The 26,179-nt window shown below is 45.6% G+C and overlaps 1 protein-coding gene across 2 annotated transcripts in view; it reads left to right on the top strand.

The window, feature by feature from the left end:
- Positions 1-26,179, top strand: part of NNT (nicotinamide nucleotide transhydrogenase) — a 154,697-nt gene that overhangs the window by 18,427 nt on the left and 110,091 nt on the right. Inside the window, exons 2-6 of one of the 2 annotated variants that reach the window (XM_073583411.1) lie at positions 5,121-5,231; positions 5,461-5,644; positions 19,938-20,167; positions 20,862-21,079; positions 22,418-22,505. In XM_073583411.1, the coding sequence (XP_073439512.1) occupies positions 5,494-5,644; positions 19,938-20,167; positions 20,862-21,079; positions 22,418-22,505 (687 nt within the window). In that variant the 5' untranslated portion in view covers positions 5,121-5,231; positions 5,461-5,493. The remainder of the gene's footprint in view (positions 1-5,120; positions 5,232-5,460; positions 5,645-19,937; positions 20,168-20,861; positions 21,080-22,417; positions 22,506-26,179) is intronic. The other variant, XM_073583412.1, reaches the window with a different exon arrangement.

The raw sequence follows: 26,179 nt of genomic DNA, 5'->3' as shown, positions 1-26,179 counted from the left end.
GCGCTGCATTCCCGGGCCTCAGCGTTCCCAGCGATGCCTTGCGAGACCTGTGATGACATTGGTCTCGCGTTACTATAGCGATCTCGCGAGACTACGTCATCACAGGGCCTTGCATTACTGGGAACACTGAGGCCGGGAATGCAGCGTGGGACGCCGGAAGGTAAATATACCCCGATATTATTAATTATTTTTTTTTTTTTTTTTTATTCCTTTTTTAACAGGGGTATGGTACCCAGGGCCTGGAGGACAGTCTCCTCTCCTCCACACCGTGGGTACCAACCGCACATGAGACGCTTAAGTTCCCGCATGGTGGGCATAGCCACATGCGGGAAGTAAGCGATTCTCATGCATTTCTATGGGTGCGGAATTGCGGCAATTCTTTGCGATTCCGCACAAAAGAATGAGCATGCTGCGATTATTTTATTTTTTTTTTCTTTTTCCCCGCGATGCGATTCGGCCGCGGAAAAAAGCGCAGCATTAGCACAGCATGTGCGGAATGCCATAGGAATACATGGGGGGGCGTTCTGTACACGATTTTTAAACGTTTTCGCGCTGAAAATCGAGGCAAAAATGCTTAAAAATCGCATCGTGCGCACACAGCCTAAAACCTCGTTCAGATGTCCATGAAGCATGGTTTGAATACGGACGGTGATGCACAGATTGTCTGCAGATCTCCTGATGTATACCAATGAGACTGTCAAATTCTGGTTAGGACACCTACTGCCAGTCTGTGCATCCCACTCCGAGCTTGGACTGTGATACACGGACGTCTGAACTTGGCCTTGGTTTGGATCACACATCTGACATTCATAGTCCAATGTATGAACTGGCTGTGGATTTCATGACCAAACTTGACAACCTCATAGGAGACTATCGGGGTCAGGTCAGTCAGTGACGAGTCCCTGTATAAGGGGAGTAGAGCAAGAGAGCTGTCAACCATCAGCTATTTCAGGTCTATGGGAGCCTTAGGCTGGATTCACGGTCAGCAATGCACGGACTGGTCGTGGATGTCCCATGTCTGGTTTAGTGGGGACCTGCAGGGAGGTCCATACTCTGTGACTGTCGGATGTGTGAAGCTGATCTTGCTTTCTGTCCCGTTATCTTGAGGCCCCTGACGCCTCAAAAACGTAAGCCTGTGCGTTTGTTACCGGCTTCCCTGAATGCCCTCTGTCACTTCTGTCTCCTTCGTAAAATGAATGATTATGCTCCGTCACATACTACTTCACGGAGATAATGGAAAAGCTTGGCTATGAAACACAAAAAAAGGAAAGTCTGCCAGTCTACATAGGAAGCAGCTTCTAGTAGAAGCCAAGGTCATGAGGGCCTATCTCCATGATTGTCCCACCTTGAGATACAAGGTGTTCATGTGCTTCATTCTCTTTATGCCAATTATCATAGTTTGTGCCGGGTTTAGTCACCCGTGGGTTTTTTTCTTTCCTTTTAGGCTATGTGCACACGTATGCAGAAAATTTCTGCATGAAAACCAGACTTCTTCCCAGAAAACGTGCGTTTTTTTCCGGAGCATCTCCAGACACATAGAAAATAGCCAGAAATGCGGAATTTACCGCAAAATTAATGAGCATGCTGCGTTTTTTCCGCGGTTAAAGAAACGCATCAATATGCACAAAAAGTGCAAAATACATTAAAATGAATGGGAAGCTTCTTTTAGGTGTTTTTTGAGCGGATTTTTTAGTAAATCCACGGGAAAAAACAATGTGTGTGCACACAGCCTAAGTCTTCCTCTTTTTGTCATCTGTGTTCCCACTTTCATGGTGAACTGACAAAAGTGATTGTAAGCCCCTCAGGCCTGGTAGAAGGCCACGACCTCTTGGGTGCTGGGATTATTTTAGTGGCGGACTTGTGACAAGGGACATTGTCATGATGTCATTGGGTTCACATGATGCTTGGACACTGGTGGCTGCGGAGTGACAGCTGCGGAGTCCACGCTTGGCATGAAGATTGGGGCTGGAGGCAGGGAAGGGATCTTACCCAAGGCATCTGTGGCTGTCCTCTGAATTGCCGGTCAGTGTTTTTTTTTTTTTTTTTTCCATATACGAGAAACTCTCACATCAATGATTTTGGTCAGCATTACTTCAGTTTAGTACACGTTTCATCAGTTTTTTTTGTTTTTTTTTTTCTTCACAGACCCATAGACTTAAATTTTTGATTTTTAAAATAAGTTTATTGGAGACAATTGCCACCAGCTGGAAAATAAAAGCCAACCTAGAGTGTGCTGTAATTTTGATAATAACCACAATAGCAAAAACGGCTAGTTGCAAAAAATGCATAAAAACAACCAGTTTATTTTTTTTTCATTTAAGGGTATGTGCACACGTTGCGGATTTTTCCGGGCGGATTTGGCTAAATCTGAAGGTCAAATGACCTGCGTCTTACCTGCGAATTTAGTGCAGATTTCGTGCGGATTTCCCAATCTTTTTGACACCTGCGTATTCCTATAATGGAGCAGGTGTCAAAACACTGCGGATTCCAACGAAGAATTGACATGCTGTGGATTTAAATCTGTAGAAAATCTGCGTGGAAAAATCTGCATCATGTGCACAGCGTTTTTCATTTCTCATAGACTTTAATGGTACTGTACAACGCAGCAGAATCCGCTGCGGATCCGCAGGGCCAAATCCGCAACGTGTGCACATATCCTATGGGGTTTTCCTGTTTTAGAAAACCCTTGTCCCCTCAGCAGCAGTTACACAAATTGTGCTTTACTCGCCCTCCTTGGGTCCTATCCAGAGTCTCCTGCAGCTCCTGGTGTTTGTCTGCAGTGCTGATGTCGCATGGACATCACTGCAGCCAATAACTGTGCTCAGTGGCTCTGGCATGAGCTGTTTAGATCCAGTGCGATCACCGATCGGCCGCAGCGCTGTAGATGTGCTGTACGTGCTAAAGACACTGGGAGCAACAGTCGAGACTTGGCAGTGGACCTGGAGCGGGTTAGTAATGCCTTTTTCACACATCCTGGTGATTCCTGTAGAGGTAAAACTATTATTGGTGATAACCGTGGTCCGTGTATGTATTTGACAACTGTGTCTGTGTTTGCTGTCAGTGCATCCATGTGTTACATCTATGTGACACATACCAGTGCCTGGAAAAAGGTTGTACCGCTCGCACTGATCCCAGGCGCCGGTGGCTGCTGAAAGTAGCTCTCATCATTGTCTCCTGCTCATGCTGAGATCAGTGCGACCAGGAAACAATGGTGGGAGTTGTATTCAGCCCCCATTGTGTACCTCCTGCATAAAATAAATTAAAAAGAATGGCATGGCCTTCCTCGCAATTTTGATAACCAGCAGAGGGAAAGCCCATGGCTGGGTGGGGGTTGATGTTATTAACCTGGGACAAGGGACAATACCCCATAAGGCTATTAATAACAGCTCACAGCTGTTTGCTTGGCTTTTACTGGTGAAGTGACAGGGGACCTCAGATTAAAAAAATGTTGTAGGTTCCCCTTATAAATTCAAACCAGCAAAGGATAAACGGGCAGCTGTGGCTTGATTTTAATAGCTTGAGAAAGTTTCAGAGATATTGCTGCCCCCCACTCTCCTAGGCTTCCAACATCAGCCCTCAGCCATTCCAGAATGGAGCATCCATAAAATGCGCCAAATCTTCCTCTTAGTCTCGCTCTTCCCACTTGCCCTGTAGCAGTGGCAAGTGTTGTAATAGGGTTATGGGCAGGTGACATCAAGTCCAGGGGTTAGTAATGGAAAGGTGTCTATAAAACATCCCCATTACTAACCCCATAGTCATATTGTATATAAACACACACCCAGAATAAAATCCTTTATTTGAAATAATACAAACACCCTGTTTAACACATTTATTTAAAAATAAAAAAAAGTTATACTCGCTTATTGCCCACTTCATTGAAGCCATCGTCTCCTGTAACAAAACAGATAAAAAATAAACCACCATATTCCCCACCTGTCTGACCTACTGTCCTATGCCGCAATCCATCTTGACGATAACTGCTTTACAATATGCAACCGTCCAGTCTGAGGAGAGGTTATAATGAGGTGCAACAAGTGTAGATTCAGTCATGGGTGGTGACGTCATAGAGGTCACCGTTGGTCATTGAAACTGCTTTCGCACTCTTCACTGGGAACTGCCTGAAGAACTGTAGTGATCTCGAGATCACTACGAGCACCAAATTTTCTTACCGTGCTTGCGGTGATCTCCTGATGTTGGTAGCTTGGGTGGGTAGAGGGGGCAATATCTTTGACTCCTTCCCAGGCTATTAATATTAACCTACAGCTGTCTGTTTAGTCCTTGCTGGTTTGAATTTATAGGGGGGCCCTAAGCCATTTTTTTTTTTTTTTTTTTTTTTCCTGGGGTCTCCTGTGTATTCTCTAGGAAAGGCTAAGCAAACCGTTGTGAGCTGTTAATATCCTGGGAATCTTATGGTATATTGTCTTTTGTCCCAGGTTATTCACATCAGCCCCAAACCTTTCCCTCTGCTGGTTATCAAATTTGCATGGGAGCCCACGCCATTTTTAAAAAAAATTTAATTCTTTATTTTGCACAGGAGGTACACAGTGGGGGCTGAAGACGACGCCCAACACTGTTTCTTGGTTGCACTGATTTCCGCGCGAGACCATAATGAGAGCTGCCTGCAGCTGCCGCCAGTGCCTGGATCAGTGCAAACGTGTCACGCTGATGACACACGGATTTAATAAGTGTGCAGCATGCATTTTGTCAGTGCTGCACAAAATCCTGACATGTCTGTGGGTTTTCCTACAGGGATACAGGGTGCATGTGAAAATGCTATGCACATCACCATTGAAAACAATGCGTATACATATGTCTGTATTTGCGGTCCTTAAAAAAACAAAAACAAAAAAAACCTCATACGGACTTACAAAACGGATGTGTGCAGAAGGCTTAAGGAAGGGGTTTTCTGAAACTAGCAATCCCCTTTAATATCCCCCTACTGACTCCCAGCAAACAGCTGGCTACAATGCTTTACAACCACAAAAAAACTTAGGAAAGAATGAAAAAATGCCTCAAATGCAACTTTTTTTTCCCCCCGAAGTTTTGATTTATGTGAAAAAGTTTTTTATTATTTATTTATTTTTTTATATATACTCTTAACAAATATTTGTCCCTGACAGCACCGCTATCTACATGCTTACATAACTGTGACTTTTGATGGCAGACTTAAGTATCCGCACTTGCTCTCTGGTGTCAGCCTCCATACAGATAACCAACAGAGCATCATACAGGTATTATGTTTTTCTTTCTACGTTTCGCCTGCCTTCCTGTGTCAGTCGCTCTCCCCCTGCTTTGTGTTGTATCATACATGGTTGGTAATGATGAATCCATCAGTCAGAACATTGGGGTATGATATGACTAATTTAGAGTGAGCAATTTTTGAGCCGTTTCCTCGACATCCGTGGACCCGAAAAAGAAGCAATGTAAAAAATTTTTCTTTTTTTTTTTTTCCCTCCATAGAAACACAAAAGCTCTTGAATAAGATCCAACAGCATGGCGAGCATCCTGAGATCACTGGCTACTGGCTGCACAAGTCCCCTGTTCAATGGCGTCATATCTGTGAAGGTGCAGACTGCCAAGACACCATGTCTGCGGATGTTTCGCACCCACCAGGTCCTCTGGTGCCAGAAGCCCATCAAACCAGGTAAGTGCTGCCCTCTTCTGATTTGTAGAAGAATCACCGTAATAAAGAACCTGACTTCTCCACTTTTTTTCCTTTAACCCCTTGAGGGATGGACCCTTTTTTTTTTTTTTTTTTTTGCTTTTCCACTCTCCCCCAATTCTAAATGCCTTCACTTTTTTCTCTATTTTTCTGTCGACATAGTGATGTGAGGGCTTGTTGTGTGTTTTTTTTTTTTTTTTTTTTTTTTTTTTTTTTTTTTTGCAGAAGTGCTTGTATTTTTGAATAACTCCTTTCATGCTCGCATATAATGTATTGAAAACGGGGAAAGAACTGCAGTGAAAGAAAAAAAAAAAAAAAATTGCAAATCAGCCATTGATTTTTTTTTTTTTTTTTTTCATAATAACCTAACATGATTCCTCATGTCTTTATGCTTCCAGAGGTTCTAACGTCTTATAGCTGCTGTTTTACTTTTTATACGTCACTTCATTTAAACTTTGTTAAAATAAAAAAGAAAATTTTTTTTTTTTTATAATTTCGTTGAGTGAGCTGTGTGAGGACTTGTGTTACCATTTTGAGACATTTTTGCTACATTTAATGTCCAGATTAAATAATGTTAATGTATTTTTAAGAAGATAGATACCAATATGTTAAATGAAAACAAAAATATTATTTTTTTTTTCTTTAAACTTTTACGTTATTTTCTGGTCCTTCTTGAACCTGAAATTGTTTTATCACTTGCATATTGCATATACAACAGTATTGCACCTAGACTTTATAGGAGAACCTCTTTGACAGGGACGGAGACCTTCAATGGCTCCTTATCGGCACCCCGCGATTGCATCAGACCATTTAAATACCACAATCAGTGGTTGACGTCAGCATCTAAATGGATAAACTGCCGCTTTCAACGCAAGATCCTGATGTGCAGTCAAATGAGATCACGCAAAGGGGCTAAAGGGAGTCACGTCAGTAACTGGTCGGGGCCGGTTCTGAATGGCCTCGATTTTATTTATATGGGGTTTGATAACCTCACGTCCGATCACATAACCCAAGTATCGTGCTTCCTCGAGCCCTATCGCAGATTTCTTGGGATTTGCCGTCAAGCTCGCGGCTCTAAACGAATCTATTACCGCTTGTACCAGGGAAAAGTGGGTATGCCATTCAGTACTAAAGATGATGATGTCATCTAAGTAAGCAGATGCATACTTTCGATGGGGTTCCAGCACTATATCCATCAACCTTTGGAACGTGGTAGGGGCCCCATGTAGTCCAAAGTGCAAGAATACATAGTGGTAAAGACCCTCCAGTATTATGAAGGCGGTCTTTTCCTTTGCCAACCCTGTAAGAGGCACCTGCCAATAACCCTTGGTCATATTGAGCGTAGTGAAGTACTGGGACTGACCCAGGCGCACGATCAGATCGTCCATTGTGAGCATTGGGTAAAGGTCGAAATTTGACACCTCATTTAACTTATGGAAATCATTACAGAACCGTAATGATACGTCCGGCTTCGGGATTGGCACAATCGGGCTAGCCTAGTCACTCCGGGATTCCTCAATTACTCCCAGCTGAAGCATTTGTTTCACCTCACTCGTGATGGCTTGTCTCCAGGTCTCGGGCACATGGTACGGTTTCATTCGTACCCTTACTTGAGACTCGGTGACAGTGTCATGCTGGGTCACAGAGGTACGACCGGGTAAACCCGAGAATACATCAGTATTCCCTTGTACCAATTTTAGTACCTCTTGCTGCTGCTGTTTTGAGAGGGTATCTCCTTTCTTTACCTCACCCTCCGCCTCCGTCTGGGTCGATATCTGAGGATCCCCATACACTCTCGGTCCTTTCACACTTTCAACAGATTAACATGATACACTTGTTCTGATTTTCTTTTCACAAGCTGGTAAACTCGGTAGTTTACTTTCCCCACTTTTTCCCAAACTTTATACTGCTCTTGCCACTTGGCCATAAACTTGCTTTCGATGGTGGGCACCAAAACCAACACCTTATCTCCAGCGTTAAAGGAGCGGATCGTGGCCTTTTTGTTGTATATGTGGCTCTGTGCTGCCTGAGCATCCACCAAATGCTCCTTTACTATAGGCATGACCGCTGCAATTCGGTCTTGCATGTTGGCCATGTGCTCAGTGACACTCTTAAGGGGTGCAGGTTCCTGTTCCCACGTCTCTTTGGCTACATCCAGCAGACCCCTAGGATGCCTTCAATACAGTAGCTGAAAGGGTGAAAATTCTGTGGAAGCCTGTGGTACCTCCCAAATGGTGAACATGAAGTAGGGCAACTTGTCCCAATCCCTTCCATCCTTGGAGACTACTTTCTTCAACATGGATTTAAGGGTTTTGTTGAAGCGTTTGACTAACCCGTCGGTCTGGGAATGATACACCGACATGCGCAACTGTTTTATATTTAGAAGCTTGCACAGTTCCTTTGTCACCTTGGACATAAAAGGAGTCCCCTGATCAGTGAGAATCTCATTCGTTAGCCCAAGGCGACAGAATATGGTAAACCTCTCCGGGCGATAAATTTGGCTGAGGTGTGCCGAAGCGGAATGGCCTCCGGGTACTGGGTGGCGTAATCTACGACCGCTAATGTGTTGGTGGCCCTGGGCAGATTTTACTATTGGTCCTACTAGATCCATCGCAATCCGCTCAAAAGGTGCCTCTATGATGGGCAGAGGCATCAATGGACTCCGGTAGTTCGCGGTGGTTGAGGTCAGTTGGCACTCCGCACACGTGTCACATTACCTCTGGAACTCCGCGTAGACCCCAAGCCAAAAAAAAGTTGCAGTATACGTTCCTGAGTCTTTTTAGCTCCTAAGTGCCCTCCCAGCATGTGGGTTTGAGCCATTTCGAGCACCGCGAGACAGTAGGATTGAGGCACTATCAGTTGTTCGACCACTTCATCCCGGATTTTGTCAACCCTATACAATAGGTCTTGGTTGACAGACATGCGGGGAAAAAACGTTTCTGCACCCGGTTGCTGAGCCACTCCATTAACCTCGATCACCCTTTTCACATGTCCGAGCAAGGGTAGGATCCTGGAGCTGTGCTGTCCCGGACTTACCAGGGGACACTTCCACCTCGGGGATCGATGGGGTCTCCTGAACCTCTCTTGCCAATACCTCTAGGGGAAACCTATTGGGGTTACACTCTATCCCTATGTTGGCAACCTCCTACAGCAGGTATTCCCGACTCGGGATCTTCTGGTTCGGCGCCTGGAAAATCATTTACCTTGGGAGGGTTAACCCTGGTCTCCTACAGGGACCAGAACAGGACTAAGGGCCCCGTCACACACAGCGATCTTGATAGCGAGATCACTGCTGAGTCACAAGTTTTGTGACACAACAGCGATCTCACCAGCGAGATCGCTGAGTGTGACAGCGATCAGCAACCGGCCCCCCTGCCGGGATCGCTGCAAGAAACCTCTGGACATTTCTTTCGTCGCTGATCTCCCACTGGCCAGCACGCATCGCTGCGTGTGACAGGTGGGAGACCAGCGATCAGCTGGTAACTAACGTACACCGGGTATCCAAGGGACGTGCGTCCCTTAGATACCCGATGTGTGTTAGTTACATTTGTGGCCAAAAGTATTGACACCCCTGCAATTCTGTCAGATAATACTCAGTTTCTTCCTGAAAATGATTGCAAACACAAATTCTTTGGTATTATTATGTTCATTTAATTTGTCTTAAATGAAAAAACACAAAAGAGAATGAAGCAAAACATTGATCATTTCACACAAAACTCCAAAAATGGGCCAGACAAAAGTATTGGCACCCTCAGCCTAATACTTGGTTGCACAACCTTTAGCCAAAATAACTGCGACCAACCGCTTCCGGTAACCATCAATGAGTTTCTTACAATGCTCTGCTGGAATTTTAGACCATTCTTCTTTGGCAAACTGCTCCAGGTCCCTGATATTAGAAGGGTGCCTTCTCCAAACTGCCATTTTTAGATCTTTCCACAGGTGTCCTATGGGACTCATTGATGGCCACCTTAGAAGTCTCCAGTGCTTTCTCTCAAACCATTTTCTAGTGCTTTTTGAAGTGTTTTGGGTCATTGTCCTGCTGGAAGACCCATGACCTCTGAGGGAGACCCAGCTTTCTCACACTGGGCCCTACATTATGCTGCAAAATTTGTTGGTAGTCTTCAGACTTCATAATGCCATGCACACGGTCAAGCAGTCCAGTGCCAGAGGCAGCAAAGCAACCCCAAAACATCAGGGAACCTCTGCCATGTTTGACTGTAGGGACTGTGTTCTTTTCTTTGAATGCCTCTTTTTTTCTCCTGTAAACTCTATGTTGAGGCCTTTGCCCAAAAAGCTCTACTTTTGTCTCATCTCACCAGAGAACATTCTTCCAAAACGTTTTAGGCTTTTTCAGGTAAGTTTTGGCAAACTCCAGCCTGGCTTTTTTAATGTCTCAGGGTAAGAAGTGGGGTCTTCCTGGGTCTCCTACCATACGGTCCCTTTTCATTCAGACGCCGACGCATAGTACGGGTTGGCACTGTTGTATCCTCGGACTGCAGGGCAGCTTGAACTTGTTTGGATGTTAGTCGAGGTTCTTTATTCAACATCCGCACAATCTTGCGTTGAAATCTCTTGTCAATTTTTCTTTTCCGTCCACATCTAGGGAGGTTAGCCACAGTGCCATGGGCTTTAAACTTCTTGATGACCCTGCGCACGGTAGACACAGGAACATTCAGGTCTTTGGAGATGGACTTGTAGCCTTGAGATTGCTCAAGCTTCCTCACAATTTGGTTTCTCAAGTCCTCAGACAGTTCTTTGGTCTTTCTTTTCTCCATGCTCAATGTGGTACACACAAGGACACAGGACAGAGGTTGAGTTCACTTTAATCCATGTCAACTGGCTGCAAGTGTGATTTAGTTATTGCCAACACCTGTTAGGTGCCACAGGTAAGTTACAGGTGCTGTTAATTACACAAATTAGAGAAGCATCACATGATTTTTTTCGAACAGTGCCAATACTTTTGTCCACCCTCTTTTTTTGTTTGGTGTGGAATTATATCTATTTGGCTTTAGGACAATTCTTTTTGTGTTTTTTCATTTAAGACAAATTAAATGAAGATAATACCAAAGAATTTGTGTTTGCAATCATTTTCAGGAAGAAACTGAGTATTATCTGACGGAATTGCAGGGGTGTCAATACTTTTGGCCACAACTGTACCAGGGCGCTGATGCAGGGAGCTGGTAACTAACGTGCACATCGGGTATCTAAGGGAAGCGCGTCCCTTGGATACCCGATGTGTACGTTAGTTACCAGCTCCCTGCATCAGCGCCCTGGTAACTAACGAACACAGCGACGCCGCACGCTCGGCGTTGCTGTGCTGATCGCTGGTGAAGCTGTCTGTGTGACAGCTCACCAGCGATCACATAGCGACTTACCAGCGATCCTGACACGTTGATATCTTTGTTGGGATCGCTGGTAAGTCGCTTTGTGTGTGACTCCAACTTAAGTCTCTTCCCAATTCAGTCCCTTACGGAAGAGTCTTTACCACTGCCACCACATGTCATATCTCTCCACAGGGGGTGGAAAACTTAACCTCCACTGTTGGGTACTCTTGGAGTTCCCCATGTATGCATACCACCCCCTCCTTCAGTTCATTGGGATTGTCCCCAGCAACAAGAGACCCATGTACCAGAGTCAATAAGCTCCCCGAGTCCAAGAGAGCATCTGTCTGCTACCCGTTAACGAGTACCTCACCCAGTTGGGGTTCGCTACCGGCAGTGCCTGAAGTGGCGGTGCAGACTGGCTGGGCATACATAGACACACGGCGAGTGTGCCCGCAGTCCATGGGTTCAGCATTCAAGGGGCAGTTGGCTTCCACATGTCCAGGGCCCTGGCACCGCCAACACTTGATAGCTGCGGCATGACTGGACCTTGGGGCCGACTTGGGGGACACAGGTCTGCTGTCACTCTCCCTTTGGGAACCCCCCTCGGTATGGGCTCTGTCCTGATTAGCCCCAATAGAGGTACGTGGATTTTTCCCAGGCTCCAGGGTTGGTGGGGCCAAACGTGACAGCCGTAATGGAGCCATGTCCCGTATAAAGTCCTGAGTGGCCGTGTACTGCTTGATCAGTCCCACAACCTCGTCCATAGTGCCCGGGTCACCTTGCCCCACCCAACCCTGTATGGCTGCTGGCAGAACTCTCACTAGCTGGTTGACCACCACCCTCTCTACCATCTGGACCAGAGTCAGTCTCAGCTTGGAGCCACCTTTTCACAAGCTGCAGCAAGTCATAAACCTGAGACCAGGCAGGCTGGGCTTCCTCAAAAGTCCATGAAAACACCCGTTGGGCTCTCGCGTAGGTATTAACCCCCAGTTGGGCAAGGATCTTACCTTTTTAGCTTGGCGTAGTCTTGGGCGTCCTCCCGATTTGAGATCAAAGTAGGCTTTTAGCGCATCACCCCTCAGGAAAGGAGCCACCACTTCGGCCAACTGGGATGTTGGCAGGTTCTCCCACTCCGCCGTGCGCTCATAGACGGTGAGGAAAGCTTCCACGTCTTGTGAACTCAGTTTCCTCAACGCGCGATGTTCCGGGGTCTGTACTGGAGGTGTCTCACGCAGGGCTGCAATGTGCTGCAGCAACAGGTTATTGATCTGTTGCTGTGTGAGGACCAACTGCCTCAGGATTTCCTATATTTTGTCCGCAGGCCTGGGATGCAGTGTGACAAGCCTAATGACAGACATGCAGCTGGCATTGGGGTATGCCTCAGTTTACACTGCCCACATTCTCCAACCAACTGTAGCGCAGCGGGGTTGGTTCAGTGTGACAGACAGTGATCATAGGAAAAGTTCACAGCAAACGTGTTTAATGTTCACACTCGCACAGTGTACAGCATTCGGTATCATCCAGATCGCAGCCGGGAAACAAAATTAGTCTGTGAGAGTCTGGTTGCTGAGGGCGACGGCATCACCGTATAACGCTGCGGGGTGCCAGGTGTTCGCTCTGCTTGCTCTGTGTTAATTTGCACAAGATGAGCTTCTACAGAGCCAACTGCTCCGCAAGTTGCAAACTCAAAACCCCTGCAGCAGAGGGTTGGGTGTGTCAGTTTGAACAATCAACCTGTGGTTGTAGGCTACATGGGAAAACCTGGGGGCCGTGGGAGGAAGTGGACCACCCCACAACCATGCTGTAGTCCAGTTCAAAAATAACAGCCCTTGACTGGTTATCTTAAATCTGCCCTGGACTGCTCTGCATGTCCAAGACTGCACTTTTATTCTGTATTGCAATCACAGATACTCCTGTGACTGCAATGCACTCCCGCGGCCTCACTATGCTTCTGATCGCGTTCTGGTGGACACATATCGCGAAAACAGCAAAAAAAGCAGAGAGGTTTACCCGTCCAGGCCTCCAGACAAATGCACTATCAGGATGCAGTGGACCCATATAATTAAGATGGCAAAACAGGTGCAAGAATACTGATGAGTAGGGATGAGCGATATTGCCCAATATCGTATCGGAATTCCGATTTCCGATATCAATGCAAGTCAATGGGAGAAAAAAATAGGAATTACAAAATGACCACTACAGTGCTATATAATGGATAAAATGGAGGGGAAACACCTCAGGATAATGGGGAAGGAGTTTGCAGAGGAGCAAAAAAATCGCTAGAAAAATGCACAGAGCGAAAGCTGTAGCAGGAAAACTGGTCGCCATCTTCTTAACAGTGGTGTTTTTTCTTTGGGTTACGATTAGTTGGGGTAGGGTTAGGGTTTATGGTTAGTTAGGGTTAGAAGAGTCAGGGTTTAGGGTTAGGGGTTAGGGTTATGCTTATGGTTAGTAGGGTTAGCGTTAGGGGTTAGGGTTAGTAGGGTTAGGGGTTATGGCCTGAACGTAGAATTTCTGATATCTGAAAGCTCATCCCTACTGATGAGACAACCGCTCACAGCCTACCAATACATGGAGGGGGGCGGTTGCTTGGTATATTGATGCACAATAGAAACTTGTATGTGGCGCTGTTCACACTATGGCAATGCACAACATCCAGGTTAACAGTCTAGTAGTGACACCCTTCTATTAGATCAGGCAGGCTGCCCAGCGTGCATGCCATGTGAACAGTCGCCGCAGTTTACAAGACCAAATGGGCCCAACTGCACCCTGAATAAAAAGGGTAAACCTCTCTTTTTTGTTGTTTTCTTGTATTATTGGAGGATTTTTAAGTCCTCTTTTTGTGCTTTTTTAGGGACACATATCGACCCTTGCAAATAACATCGGTTGTTGCCTCACAACGTGTGTATATGTGTGTATGTATGTAATATATATATATATATATATATATATATATATATATATATATATATATATATATATATATATATATATATATATATATATATATATATATTTATTTTATACAATTTGGGTGGGATGCCTCCGCATAGAAAAAAACAGATGAGGCAATGGAATAATAAAATATATATAATTTTGGCAATCCTCAAACCACTTTTGATGGTGCTCAACAGTGAATATATAGAATGTCTAATAGTATTACAGAAGGTTTAACAAAAAAATATCATACTGAGACCACTAAATAGTTATTGGCAAGAATCAGAAGGGGCCACTCAAAAATATTGGGAACCTACAGCGGGCCCTATGCCCAAAAAGAAGACATTTATGTGTTATGCTTAAGTAACTATATAAAATGGACAGACACTGTCTCTTTAGAAATATATCAAAAAAGTTTAACAGCATACACGTATAACATAAGGAGGTAAATGCAGATACAGAACGCAAGACAAATCACAGGGACACTGCGCAGCAGCAGGTGTCTAGTGGCATGCACACAAGACACACTGCAGGGCAGAAGCAACAAATCTCAAAAATAGTAATGAATCTGTAAGTCATTCCCTAATGCAGATGTAAGAAAAAAAATATAGTAAACCCAGGGGTTACTAGTCCTATTGCCTCTGGGAAAGGAAACAGACCCACAAAGTCAGATCTAAATAAAGTGCTGCAAATAGTGCTGCCAACACTCATGCTTACCCATGTGGGGCGCTCAGTGTCTTCCTGCTATAGCCCCAACGCGCGTTTCTCGTGATGAGATTCTTTGGGGGGCTGTGTGGATCGAGTTATGCCGGCCAATCTTATATTGGGGCCATCCCAAATGTATCTCATGGGCCACCGCCATTGCGTCACTTCCGGCAGTCCGAGGCCAGATGCGGGTCAAGGGAAAGCTTCCCGTGACGTCACTGACCCGCACTGGACTCAAATGGATGCCTTCGGGGGTGCGAGCGGAACGCGCTGTCACCACGCTTGCGCACAATGCGGCGGCCATTTTGCTCAAGGGAAAGAGTATGAGCACCAGACCGGAATATGATGGTAAGTATATCTTTCAACCTCATTAAAAGAAACCATAGTGTAGGACATAAACCGTAGTGGCACCAACAGGCAAACACCTATATCTAAATAGACGAACATTCTACAAATGCTATAACAATTATTTAAGTCCCAAATTGGTGACTTGATTGTCCAGCTGCGGGTGTAATGATGTGGCTAAAACGATGAAGAAATAATTTCGTCCTTCAGCAACTTTCCAAAATATAAGGTTACTATAAAGAGCAAAAATAGACTTAAAAACAAGACACAACAAGATAAAATCGAAGAGACAAACTGATGAGGCCCTAGAAAGAAAAAAGCGCCTATAGAAACGATGTGAAGGACAATTTTTCATTGAGGTCTTGAGGGGACTTTGTGCCAAGAGTGACAATCCAATGGCACTCAAGCTGTGCCAGAACGCGCTTCAGATCCCCTCCTCTAATACCACAGTGGACTCTATACCGTGCACTTTTAGTGCTGCGGGATTGCAATCATGGCACAGCCTGAAATGCCTTGGAATAGTTTTAAGATCCGAAGAAGCACAATGTCCCTCACGTGTTCCCGTGTCCTAACATGAAGTTCTCGTGATGTCAGACCCATATAAATAAGATTGCAAGGGCATGTGACATAATGCACAACATATCTTGTGTTGCATTAAATGTAAGACAAAATGCGATAGTCCCTACTCCCGTCTACTGATGAAAAGGATGTTGCATGCATGATGTTACTGCATGCACAGCAAGAGCCGCACGGGTAGCACCCCCATTTTTGTCCTATAGTCCCAAAAGGATTAGGGGGTTTTACCATATAGTGGCCTTTAACCAAAAGGTCCTTTAAATTTCTGCCCCTTCTTGCAGTCAAAAGTGAGTGGTCAGGTAGAATCTGACTCAGACGGTTCAGTTTTTAGAACAGACCAGTGTCTCTGCAGGATCCGACACATATTGTGCCACTGATTATTGTAAGTCGCAATAAATCATAATGGCGAATCCTTGGATTGGCAACACGCGTAGATCCACAGAGTAACTGATTAGACCTGTTTCACACATCCGTTTGTCACCATCAGTCAAAATCCGCCGATTTGCAAAAAAACGGATCCGCCATTTTTCTTGGTGGATCCGTTTTTTTCCCCATTGACTTTCATTATCGGCGGATTTTGACTGACGATCGTCCGTTGCATCCGTATTTGTTTGGATCTGCCAAAATGTTGGCGTCCGCTGAGATCACCGAACAGACAATGCAATGTTTTTTTGGTGTCCGGATCCGCAGTTTTGACTTTTGCTACATGTTTAACCCTGAATCCACTCTTGCTGCTGGCTGGATGATCTTTCTCTTTCTCTCTCTCTCTCCCTCCCTCTCCCCCTCCCTCTCCCTCTTGCCGGCCTCTCGTCGATACGCCGGCCGCTTCATCCCGCTACATCGGCGTTTTTTTTTTTTCTGCGCGGTTCCTTTAACTTTCCCACATCGGCGGATGCCGGCACACCAACGGTCCGGTGGCTCCCGTTGGTGTTTCCACGGCTACGGATCCGTTCTCCGCCTTTTTGGCGGCTGCCAACGGCCGAGAAAAACGTAAGTGTGAAACAGGCCTTACGAGAAACTGCGTGCATGTTGATACCCTCTCCTGATGCATCTGTTACTGTAGCCACGCTCACGGAACCTGGAACTGAGGTACCGAGCCTGGCTCTCAAAGACAACATCCAGTGAGCATATTCTCATTCTCAAAAACTGTCCCATAGGGACAGCCTGTATAGTAGACGGAGTTTGGGCAGATGTAGCTTGTAACAATGCGTTTACTGATGTCTCTTTTCTGAATACATCGGTCTGTAATCTCCCCTCCCAATCTACTAAGATTTTCACATCCAAAAAATCAATTTCCTTAGCAGCAATTTTATAAGTCAGTTTTATATTAGTTATTCTGATTGAGCTCACGGATGAAGTCCAGAGACCCAGAATCCTGCCATATGATGATAACATCGTCAATATACCTATACCAGCACTGCGCCTGGGACGTGGCAAGCAAGGCGCGCCCGAAAATCTCCCTGTCCAGGATTGCAGAGGGGAATAAATTGTGGCACTCTGTCCCTGCATACAATTCAGAGACTTAATTTTCACATAGATGTAAGTAAGCTGGGACCACAGTCTCAAACTTTACCTTTAGTAACCTACTCCGCCGTCAAGGATTAAAATCCTGCAGGGCACACAAGCTCCCCCTGCTCACGCCAGCACATGTCCAGGCCCGTTTGAAGTTTGCCGATGATCCAGAGGAGGCAAGGGAGAAGGTCAGATGAAACCAAAATAGAACTTTTTGGGATCTACTCCAATCGCAGTGTTTGGAGGAAGAAGGAGGCGTACAACCCCAAGAACATCGTTCCAATAGTGACGCATAAAATATCATACTTTGGGGATGCATCTCTGCATAGGAGACGACAACTGTACCGCATTCAAGGGAGGATGGATGGGGTCACGTGTCGCAAGATTTTGGCCAATGACCTCCTTGCCTCAGTAAGAGCCTTGAAGATGGGTCATGGCTGGGTCTTCCAGCATGACAGTGATCCGAAACACACAGCCAGGGCAACTAAGGAGTGGCTCCGTAAGAAGCATTTCAAGGTCCTGGAGTGGCTTAGCTAATCATCAGACCTGAACCCAATAGAAAATCTTTGGAAGGAGCTGAAACTCAATGTTGCCCAGCGACAGCCCCGAAACCTGAAAGATCTGGAGTAGATCTGTATGGAGGAGTGGGCCAGAATCCCTGCTGCAGTGTGTGCAAACTTGGGAAAGAACTACAGGAAACGTCTAACCTCTGTAATTACAAACACAGGTTTCTGCACCAAATATTAAGTTCTGTTTTTCTATTGTATCAAGTACTTATTTCCTGCCATAAAATACAATTTAATTATGTAAAAATCACACAATTTTTTTTTTTTTTTCTGTCTCAGTTAAAGTGTACTTACTATAAAAATTACAGACCTCTCCATTCTTTGTAGGTGGGAAACTTACAAAATCGTCAGTATATCAAATACTTATTTTCCCCACTGTAGGTGGATGCATAGCCGGAGGAGTACGATTTTTCTGAAAGGGGCCAACACCTTTTAAGTCTGTGGTTGGAGTGTTGAGATGCCTGTTAAGGTGGCTTAGCAGGGGGACTCCTAGCGCTAATGGGGTATCTTATGGTCTAAGAACTTTTAAGGAGATACGTGCTCGTAGAATTCTTTACCTCTGTCAGTATGAGGAATGGGCGCTGCCTACAGAAATGTGACGGCTCACAATATTTTCTTATGAACCACAATCTAGTTCACACTGCACATGTTCCAGCCGGAGCCGGACGCCCTCATAGCTTGTGAAGATCACGAGCTGGAAAGTTTATTGCATACCTGCCCAGGAAGAAAACCAGATAAGCCGGGATGTTAATGATTGATTGTGGATCGTCCAGCCACGCTGACTTTCACTGCTGACGCCAGAGGTCAAATGTGCGGAGACTTCTTCATACTTATTCTACACGTTTTTTAAGGACTATTCTTCCTAAAGTGTAAAAAAAAAAAAAAAAAAAAATCTGCCGTTTAGTTTCTTGTGTCCTAGTTCCTTTAGTGTGACAGCTGGTATGTTCATGGCATCCGCCTGTTGTGACCCCCTACAAGCCAGCCATGTGTATGGGGGTCCTGCCGACTCTCCCCTTCCGGCTGACATGGCTCTTCTTCAGGCTGAGGCATTTTGCAGTGTTGACACTTTTACATGTACGTTCTTTAGATCAGTTCTGGAAGGATCGTCGCTCTCGCCCCATAATAAAGCAGTGACTCCCCCGCCCCCCCCCTCCTTGCTCTTCGTACCCTCTCTTACTGAATGAATTTTTATTTAGTTTTAAATGGAGAGAAGAGGAAACCTTCCGCTGGCAGAAAATGATGCGAATCTGATTCTTCCAGATTGCCGCTATTGGGCAATAATGGGGTTGTCGTCATTCGGGGTGACCTCATTCCCACGTTGTATGGACATGACGTAGACAATGCCGTACAGTACTTGCATGTAGATGTCCTTGCGTGTTGTACAAGCTGCACTATTCCTAGAGTGTATGTGATGGACACAGACTTGTGTCTTTTTTTTTTTTTTTTTATGGAAATATACAGATTCACAAAATACCAGGCGAGATACCTGTGTGCAAAATCTGCAGATTATTCCCCACCCCCCAACTGATTTATACCTGGTCTAATTGTTCCAAAACCCCTTCCATACCTTTCCAAATTGTTGTCACTTGTTCCCTTCTCCCTCCATTTTACTGCATATGAATATCATGTATTTTGGGACGTGAGGGCAGGGTTTGGGCAGCTTTGGCTAACAATGGCTTGCCATGTTTAGATGGTTTTCCCCAATGGTTAATGGGCAAGTCCCTCTATCTACCATCTGGTATTCCAGCTCCAACCCAAAATAAAATCCGGTGGGGTATGTTCACTTTTGCAACCAAATGTTTCTATAAAGCATTAACAGATATTGAAACAACCGACTGTTCAAACCAAGCACAGGCGCTCGATGCACAGTGTGGCCAAACAAGTCCACTGCACATTCTACTTGTTTTCTCTCCATCTTCGCCTTCTTCATCCTTGATTGATGGGTTGGGATTTAAAGAAGCGAAGAGGATGAAGATAGATGGGAAAATAAGTAGGTGGGAAGGTGCACTTAACTATTTGGCCATTCCAAGGGTGCACCGAGCCCTAGCAGATCTGGGGTGTTCTGACTAGCATGGATTGGTCACAGGTTTGTACATTTTGTTGGGGCAGTGTCTGGTACGGCTGCTCGGTCCCGTTCACTTGCCCGGTATACGCTGAACGCTCGTTATAGCTCTGCAGCTAGTCACGTCAGTCGGTGTGGATTTCGGTAGTTGGACCTAGAAGCCTCATCCCCTAAAGTCTCATGGGGGGGGGGGTTTCCTTCACTGGTAAAACCTATTTAATAACTGGAAATGCAATTTGTCTCTTCAGGTATCCCATACAAACAGCTGACTGTAGGAGTCCCTAAGGAGATCTTCCAGAATGAGAAGAGGGTGGCGTTGTCCCCGGCCGGGGTCCAGGCTCTGGTTAAACAAGGCTTCAATGTCGTCGTAGAATCTGGGGCCGGCGACTCCTCCAAGTTCTCTGATGACCAGTATAAGGAGGTCGGGGCCAAAATCCAGGGGACCAAGGAAGTTTTGGCTTCAGACCTGGTTGTCAAAGTAAGTCTGATGCTTCCTGGGTGGCTGGAAAAGACCCTCTCCTTATGAATACTCCGGCCTCGTAATCTGTGTCCGGTGTATTCTGTAATTCTTATTAGCCGTAAGTTATAATTTTGTGTGGTTTTGGCTACTAGGAGATTGACCCTGTCCTCTTACTATGCTGCCACTTATAGGTCCATATTAGAGTAACAAAGATTGGCAAGACCCTGGTCCAGTGGCACAACACCGTGCGGGCCAAGATATAGAGGAGGCGCCGGGGATTCCGCAGCCAGTAGGTCTGCAGTGCTACTGTCTGGTGGCCACTGGAGCAGGGTCCTGTAAGTCTCTGTGTTCACTTTTATTTATCATAGTCTGATGGCAGACCCTCACCTTTATAGTGTAACGATCATGTTGTAAAAGTTTTTATAAACTGAAAATACCGCTCTGAAATTGTCGGCTCCTGTTTGTGCTGCGCAGACTGCTGTAAACTTACCATAGGGCAACATACATCTCATGGCGGACCTGCAGATTTCACAGCAGTGTTTTGGCCGATCAGTGGGGTCTCAGGAACCAGCCCCCCAACGACGATAAACATTGTCTGTCTCCACCAAGCCAGGATGTTAGGGCTGTGCTGTGTCGGCTGGTGGGCACTAGGACATGTACGGTGTATAGTTGTCCGTGTGATGATCCTGTGATTTGGTGCTCCTCTCCCCAGGTACGAGCACCCATGCTCAATCCAGCTCTGGGAGTCCATGAAGTCGACCTCCTGAAGCCATCCTCCACTCTCATCAGTTTTATTTACCCCGCGCAAAACTCGGACCTGCTAAACAAACTATCGGAGAAGAAAACGACGGTCTTGGCCATGGACCAGGTGCCACGTGTCACCATCGCGCAGGGATATGACGCGCTGAGCTCCATGGCAAACATTGCAGGGTGAGGAACCGTTTGATGCTTGTTTGCTGCCCACCATGACGGGGCATTGAGCAATCGGTATCATTCCAATTGCACAACAAAGCCGGCTGACCTGACCTCTAGCACACAGCGGCCAGGTATTGGGCTTGTGTGACCTCTGCACAGCATTTCTCTTTCCCTATATGACATGAATGTTGAGAAATCTGATAATTCGGCATTTTGGAAGTCATGCTTTTTTTTTTATCAGATGCATTAACCATTAACGCCCAGTCTGTAACATCTAGACCCATGTGATTCCCGCTTTTCCCAGGTCACATCATACCACCACCCTGATTCATGGTGGTCGGACTTCATTGGCACCCGCCAATCACAAGAACGTGTAATTGTTTCTGTCATGGAGATGCAATGGCTACAGCAATAGTCCTATCCAGGAAAGTGTAGGGACAGGATGTGGTAGACATTATAGGGATGCCCGCAAACAGCCACATATTAAGGTTTAAAGGGGCACTCCCATTTGATATCAATCTGGAGAAATCAATGCTATTCCCATGCATGTGAGGAGTTGAGTGCTTTCTCATGCCCAGAGCACTTAAAAAAAACTCTGCCTCCTGAGATTATTTTCACTTTCCCTCTCTGAGTGACGGCTCTATGAGTCTTGAGATGTCCTGTGCCAACCAGGAAATCGAGCTCTTGCGTCCATCGTCACTTTCCTCTCGTGTGCGCAGGAAGGTGTCCTGCTAAGGAGCTTGGGTTTGGCGTTGTCCTGCGTATGCACCGCCCGTGTACACCTGGATGTCCAAGCGTCCCTTTTCTTTTCTTCCAGGTGTGCAGCGGGTCTGGTCAGTGCATCCGCAGTGTCTCCCGCAGGGCACCTTTGTGCACAAAAGCAAGGAAAGCGGCGAACTAACACGGCGGTAGATTTAATGGTTACAGATGCACCGCATCTCTTTCTGTGAGTGATTGCTTTAAGGATGGAAATAATCTCAGGAGGCAGAGTTTCATTAAGTGCTCTGGGCATGACAAAGCACCTAATGACTCATTTGCATATTGCAAAAATTGTGGATTTCTTCAAACTTCGTAAAGGAATAACACATATATGTACCAATATAAATGTTTTGGTGGTTGATGGGATTGAACTTGCTGATTCACATTATATAAGGGGGGGTCAACCACATGACTTCCTATTTCTCCGGATCAGTGAGGAGGGGGGACCTTAACTTGATCATTAGATAAGTTTCTGAGATGGAAGAATTTTTTTACTCTGTTTTTTCCGCGACTGCCATATACTGTACACTAGTGATCTGACCTTCTCAGCATGTTTGGTGTTAGTGAATAGATTCTCACTTCTGTTCTTTGCAGTTACAAAGCCGTGGTCTTGGCCGCTAACAACTTTGGCCGCTTTTTTACGGGGCAGATCACCGCTGCAGGCAAGGTCCCGCCTGCCAAGGTCAGTATATTTCTCCTGCCATTTGTAAAGTATCCATTAGATGGCGGTATTGGAGCTGTAACCAGACCCTGGCGCGTCTCTGCTCCGCTTATGCTCCCGGCTGCGCTCTGCATCTGGATCCGCATGAAGCCGCTCCTGCGTGTAATATGGGGGCCCTTACTTGCTTTTTTCCCTTATTCTGAGCTGATATGGAGCAAGAGACCAAGTAATGATTGAATCCGTAGGTCGCAGCTCAGAATTGTGAAGGGTCAAACCATGTAGTAATATCTGTGTGATGTGAGGCTGCATGTACAAGGTGTTCGGGGGATGAGTCATTAAGTGGAAAAGCACAGGGCAGATGGCGTACACCCCCAAACCTGCCCTCCACGTGTATGCCAGTTATTCCGGGAGTTGGACGTGGTGGAGTGACGCTTCTGCCGCTGCGCCGGGCCATCATTGAATCAACCACAGGTTTGGGCAACTAGGAGTTTTGCTTCCGGGCATAACTAAAATGCATTATATGGGATGACGGACGGCTCTGTACACATGGCTGTGTAATGCTCTGCCCCATAGCTCCCATTATATGTCCATTACATGGATGCCACTTAAAAAAAAAAAAAAAAAAAAAAGTCCCTAGTCTCACTTTATGGTAAAAGCTGTGTGGGAATTCCCACACAGCTTTTACCATAAAGTGAGACTAGGGACTTTTTTTTTTAAGTGGCGGAGGAATACAGTGCGGAAGGATACCTACCTTCCGTCATTGGATTCCTGCAGCCCGTAGAGAGCGGCAGCATCAGCTGATGCTGCAGTTCTCTACCCAAGATCGTCGTGGGACACACTCGTGGACTGCTTCGGATCATGGGTGAGTATTTTTGTGGTTTGTTATGTTAATATTTATTCCGTAGACGACAATGGCTTCGGGGAACAATGTGACAAGTATTGGTAAGTATGTTACTCTGTTATATGTACTGTATGTCTATGTATGTATTGTATGAATGTATTGTATGTAGCATGCATGTAGTATGTATGTAGTATATATGTGGTATGTATGTAGCATGCATGTAGTATATATGTGGTATGTAGTATGTATGTAGCATGTATGTAGTATGTATGTAGCATGCATGTAGTATATATGTGGTATGTATGCAGCATTTATGTAGCATGCATGTAGTATGTATGTAGTATGTATGTAGCATGCATGTAGTATATATGTAGTATGTATGTAGTATGTATGTAGCATGCATGTAGTATATATGTGGTATGTATGTAGCATGCATGTAGTATATATGTGGTATGTATGTAGTATGTATGTAGTGTGTATGTATGTAGCATGCATGTAGTATATATGTGGTATGTATGTAGCATGTAGTATGTAGCATGCATGTAGTATATATGTAGTATATATGTAGCATGTATGTAGCATGCATGTAGTATGTATGTAGTATGTATGTAGCATGCATGTAGTATATATGTAGTATGTATGTAGTATGTATGTAGCATGCATGTAGTATATATGTGGTATGTATGTAGCATGCATGTAGTATATATGTGGTATGTATGTAGTATGTATGTAGTGTGTATGTATGTAGCATGCATGTAGTATATATGTGGTATGTATGTAGCATGTAGTATGTAGCATGCATGTAGTATGTATGTAGCATGTAGTATGTATGTAGCATGCATGTAGTATATATGTGGTATGTATGTAGCATGCATGTAGTATATATGTGGTATGTATGTAGTATGTATGTAGTATATATGGTATGTATGTAGCATGTATGTAGTATGTATGTAGTATGTATGTAGTATTATTTTTTTTATTTTTTTTTTTTAAACATTTAACACATTAGCCGGATGATGGGACTACTACTGTCCCATCATTGGCTAATGTGTCAATCACTGTCATGGTAGCAGGCATCGCCAGATGGGACTTGTAGTCCCATCGGACGATGCTTGCACAGACCCCCGGACATCAGCACAGCCCCCCGGCAGGCCGGTACAGACCCCCCACAGGGTGCACAGACCACCGGCAGGCCGGTACAGACCCCGGGCAGTCCACACAGCCCCCCGGCAGGCCGGCAGAGACCCCCGGAAGGCCCGAAATGACGGCGCATCATGATGTGCGCACACACCGCGCATCATGATGACGTCATTTCGGCTGTCAATCAACTTTGAACTTCCGATTCCGATGCCCGATATTGAAAAAATATCGGATGTCGGTATCGGAATTCCGATACAGCAAGTATCGGCCGATACCTGATACTTGCGGTATCGGAATGCTCAACACTAGCCGCAAGTGCAGTGGGCGGGACGTTGCACTTGCTGCTCTCCTGCCATCTGTCCCTTTTCCCTGCTTCCTGTGCCTCACTGATGGGTCACGTAAAACAAAACACCGTGAGCACAACTAAAGGGTGGTTCTGAAGTTAGGTTCCCACACCATATAGATAATAGGTATAAACTTGGCACTCAACTTAAGTGTAATCAAAGGAGATTTATTGTAGTATGAAGGTAAAACGTTTCGGTCAATTAAGGACCTTCTTCAGTTACGTGTTTATAATAGATTTCTTGCAATAGGATGTGAACCTATAAAGTAGCTCCGTGTGCGCAGTATAGGGACAGACTGTCCCACAAGTCTGCGGTGGGTCCTGCGTCTGGAGGCACATTTGCCCCTGCTCCACACCATACTAAGCTTACCAGCCCAGTCTGAGGACAGTCTGTCCCTGTACTGAGCACACGGAGCTACTTTATAGGTTCACATCCAATTGCAAGAAATCTATTATAAACACGTAACTGAAGAAGGTCCGTAATTGACCGAAACGTTTTACCTTAATGCTACAATAAATCTCCTTTGATTACACTTAAGTTGAGTGCTAAGTTTATACCTATTATCACTGCTGGGTCAGTCTTCTTTCAGTGACCCGTCTCCTCTGACTGAGATGTCTCATAAGAGACGTCAGTGCCCGGGGAGGTGCGTGCGCAGTAAGGTCCTCATGACGTTACTAGACCCAATGGATTAAACTGTGCATGCACCGCCACCATCTGAGGGGGCAAACAGCGCGGGACGGAGCAGCCGTGAGAAAGGGTCGTGGCAAGTCCCTGAAGGGGAGTAACCCATCAGTCAGACATTGGAGGCTGGCGGTGGATAAGGAATAGGGAGGGTGGGAGAGCTGCAAGTGCTACGCCCTGCCCCAAAGCACTTGCTGCTCATTTGCATACAATTTCAACACTAGATCTTTCAAATGCCAGAATCTTCTTCTAGTGTTCTGGGGGTGCTAATGGTCAGCATTGGACTGGGGGAGGGTGGGAAGCATATAACTTTATTATTGTTAGCCAGTGCTGGTCATTACAGGCCATAATGTTATAACTTTTATATTTATTTGAGTGGTAACAGTGGCCACTAAATGATGTATGCCCCGTGCTGTGCTTTGCCTGGACTGATTGCATCTGTTTGCCTGGGATGCCAAGTGTCGGACCCCTCCAGATAGCATACTAGCTCATCACTTGTTCAGTCCCGGACTTCCCCTTTAACACCGCTGGCTCACTGCAGCCTATATTTACTGCAAAGTAACCAAATCCATGAGCGGGGCCCCCTCTAGTGGCTGATTTGTGCATGACATTTGGACTGAGCGCCTGAGGATTCCTGGAGACGATTACCGTGCTCTTCGTGGCCAGATATGAGTCACCTGTGTCTGATC

Source organism: Dendrobates tinctorius, unplaced genomic scaffold (genome assembly GCF_039654945.1).
Source record: "Dendrobates tinctorius isolate UK_male_01 unplaced genomic scaffold, ASM3965494v1 ptg000078l, whole genome shotgun sequence".
NCBI classification, from domain to species: domain Eukaryota; kingdom Metazoa; phylum Chordata; class Amphibia; order Anura; family Dendrobatidae; genus Dendrobates; species Dendrobates tinctorius.
Note: the sequence above shows the minus strand (reverse complement) of the source record. Positions and strands in the feature narration are given on the sequence as shown.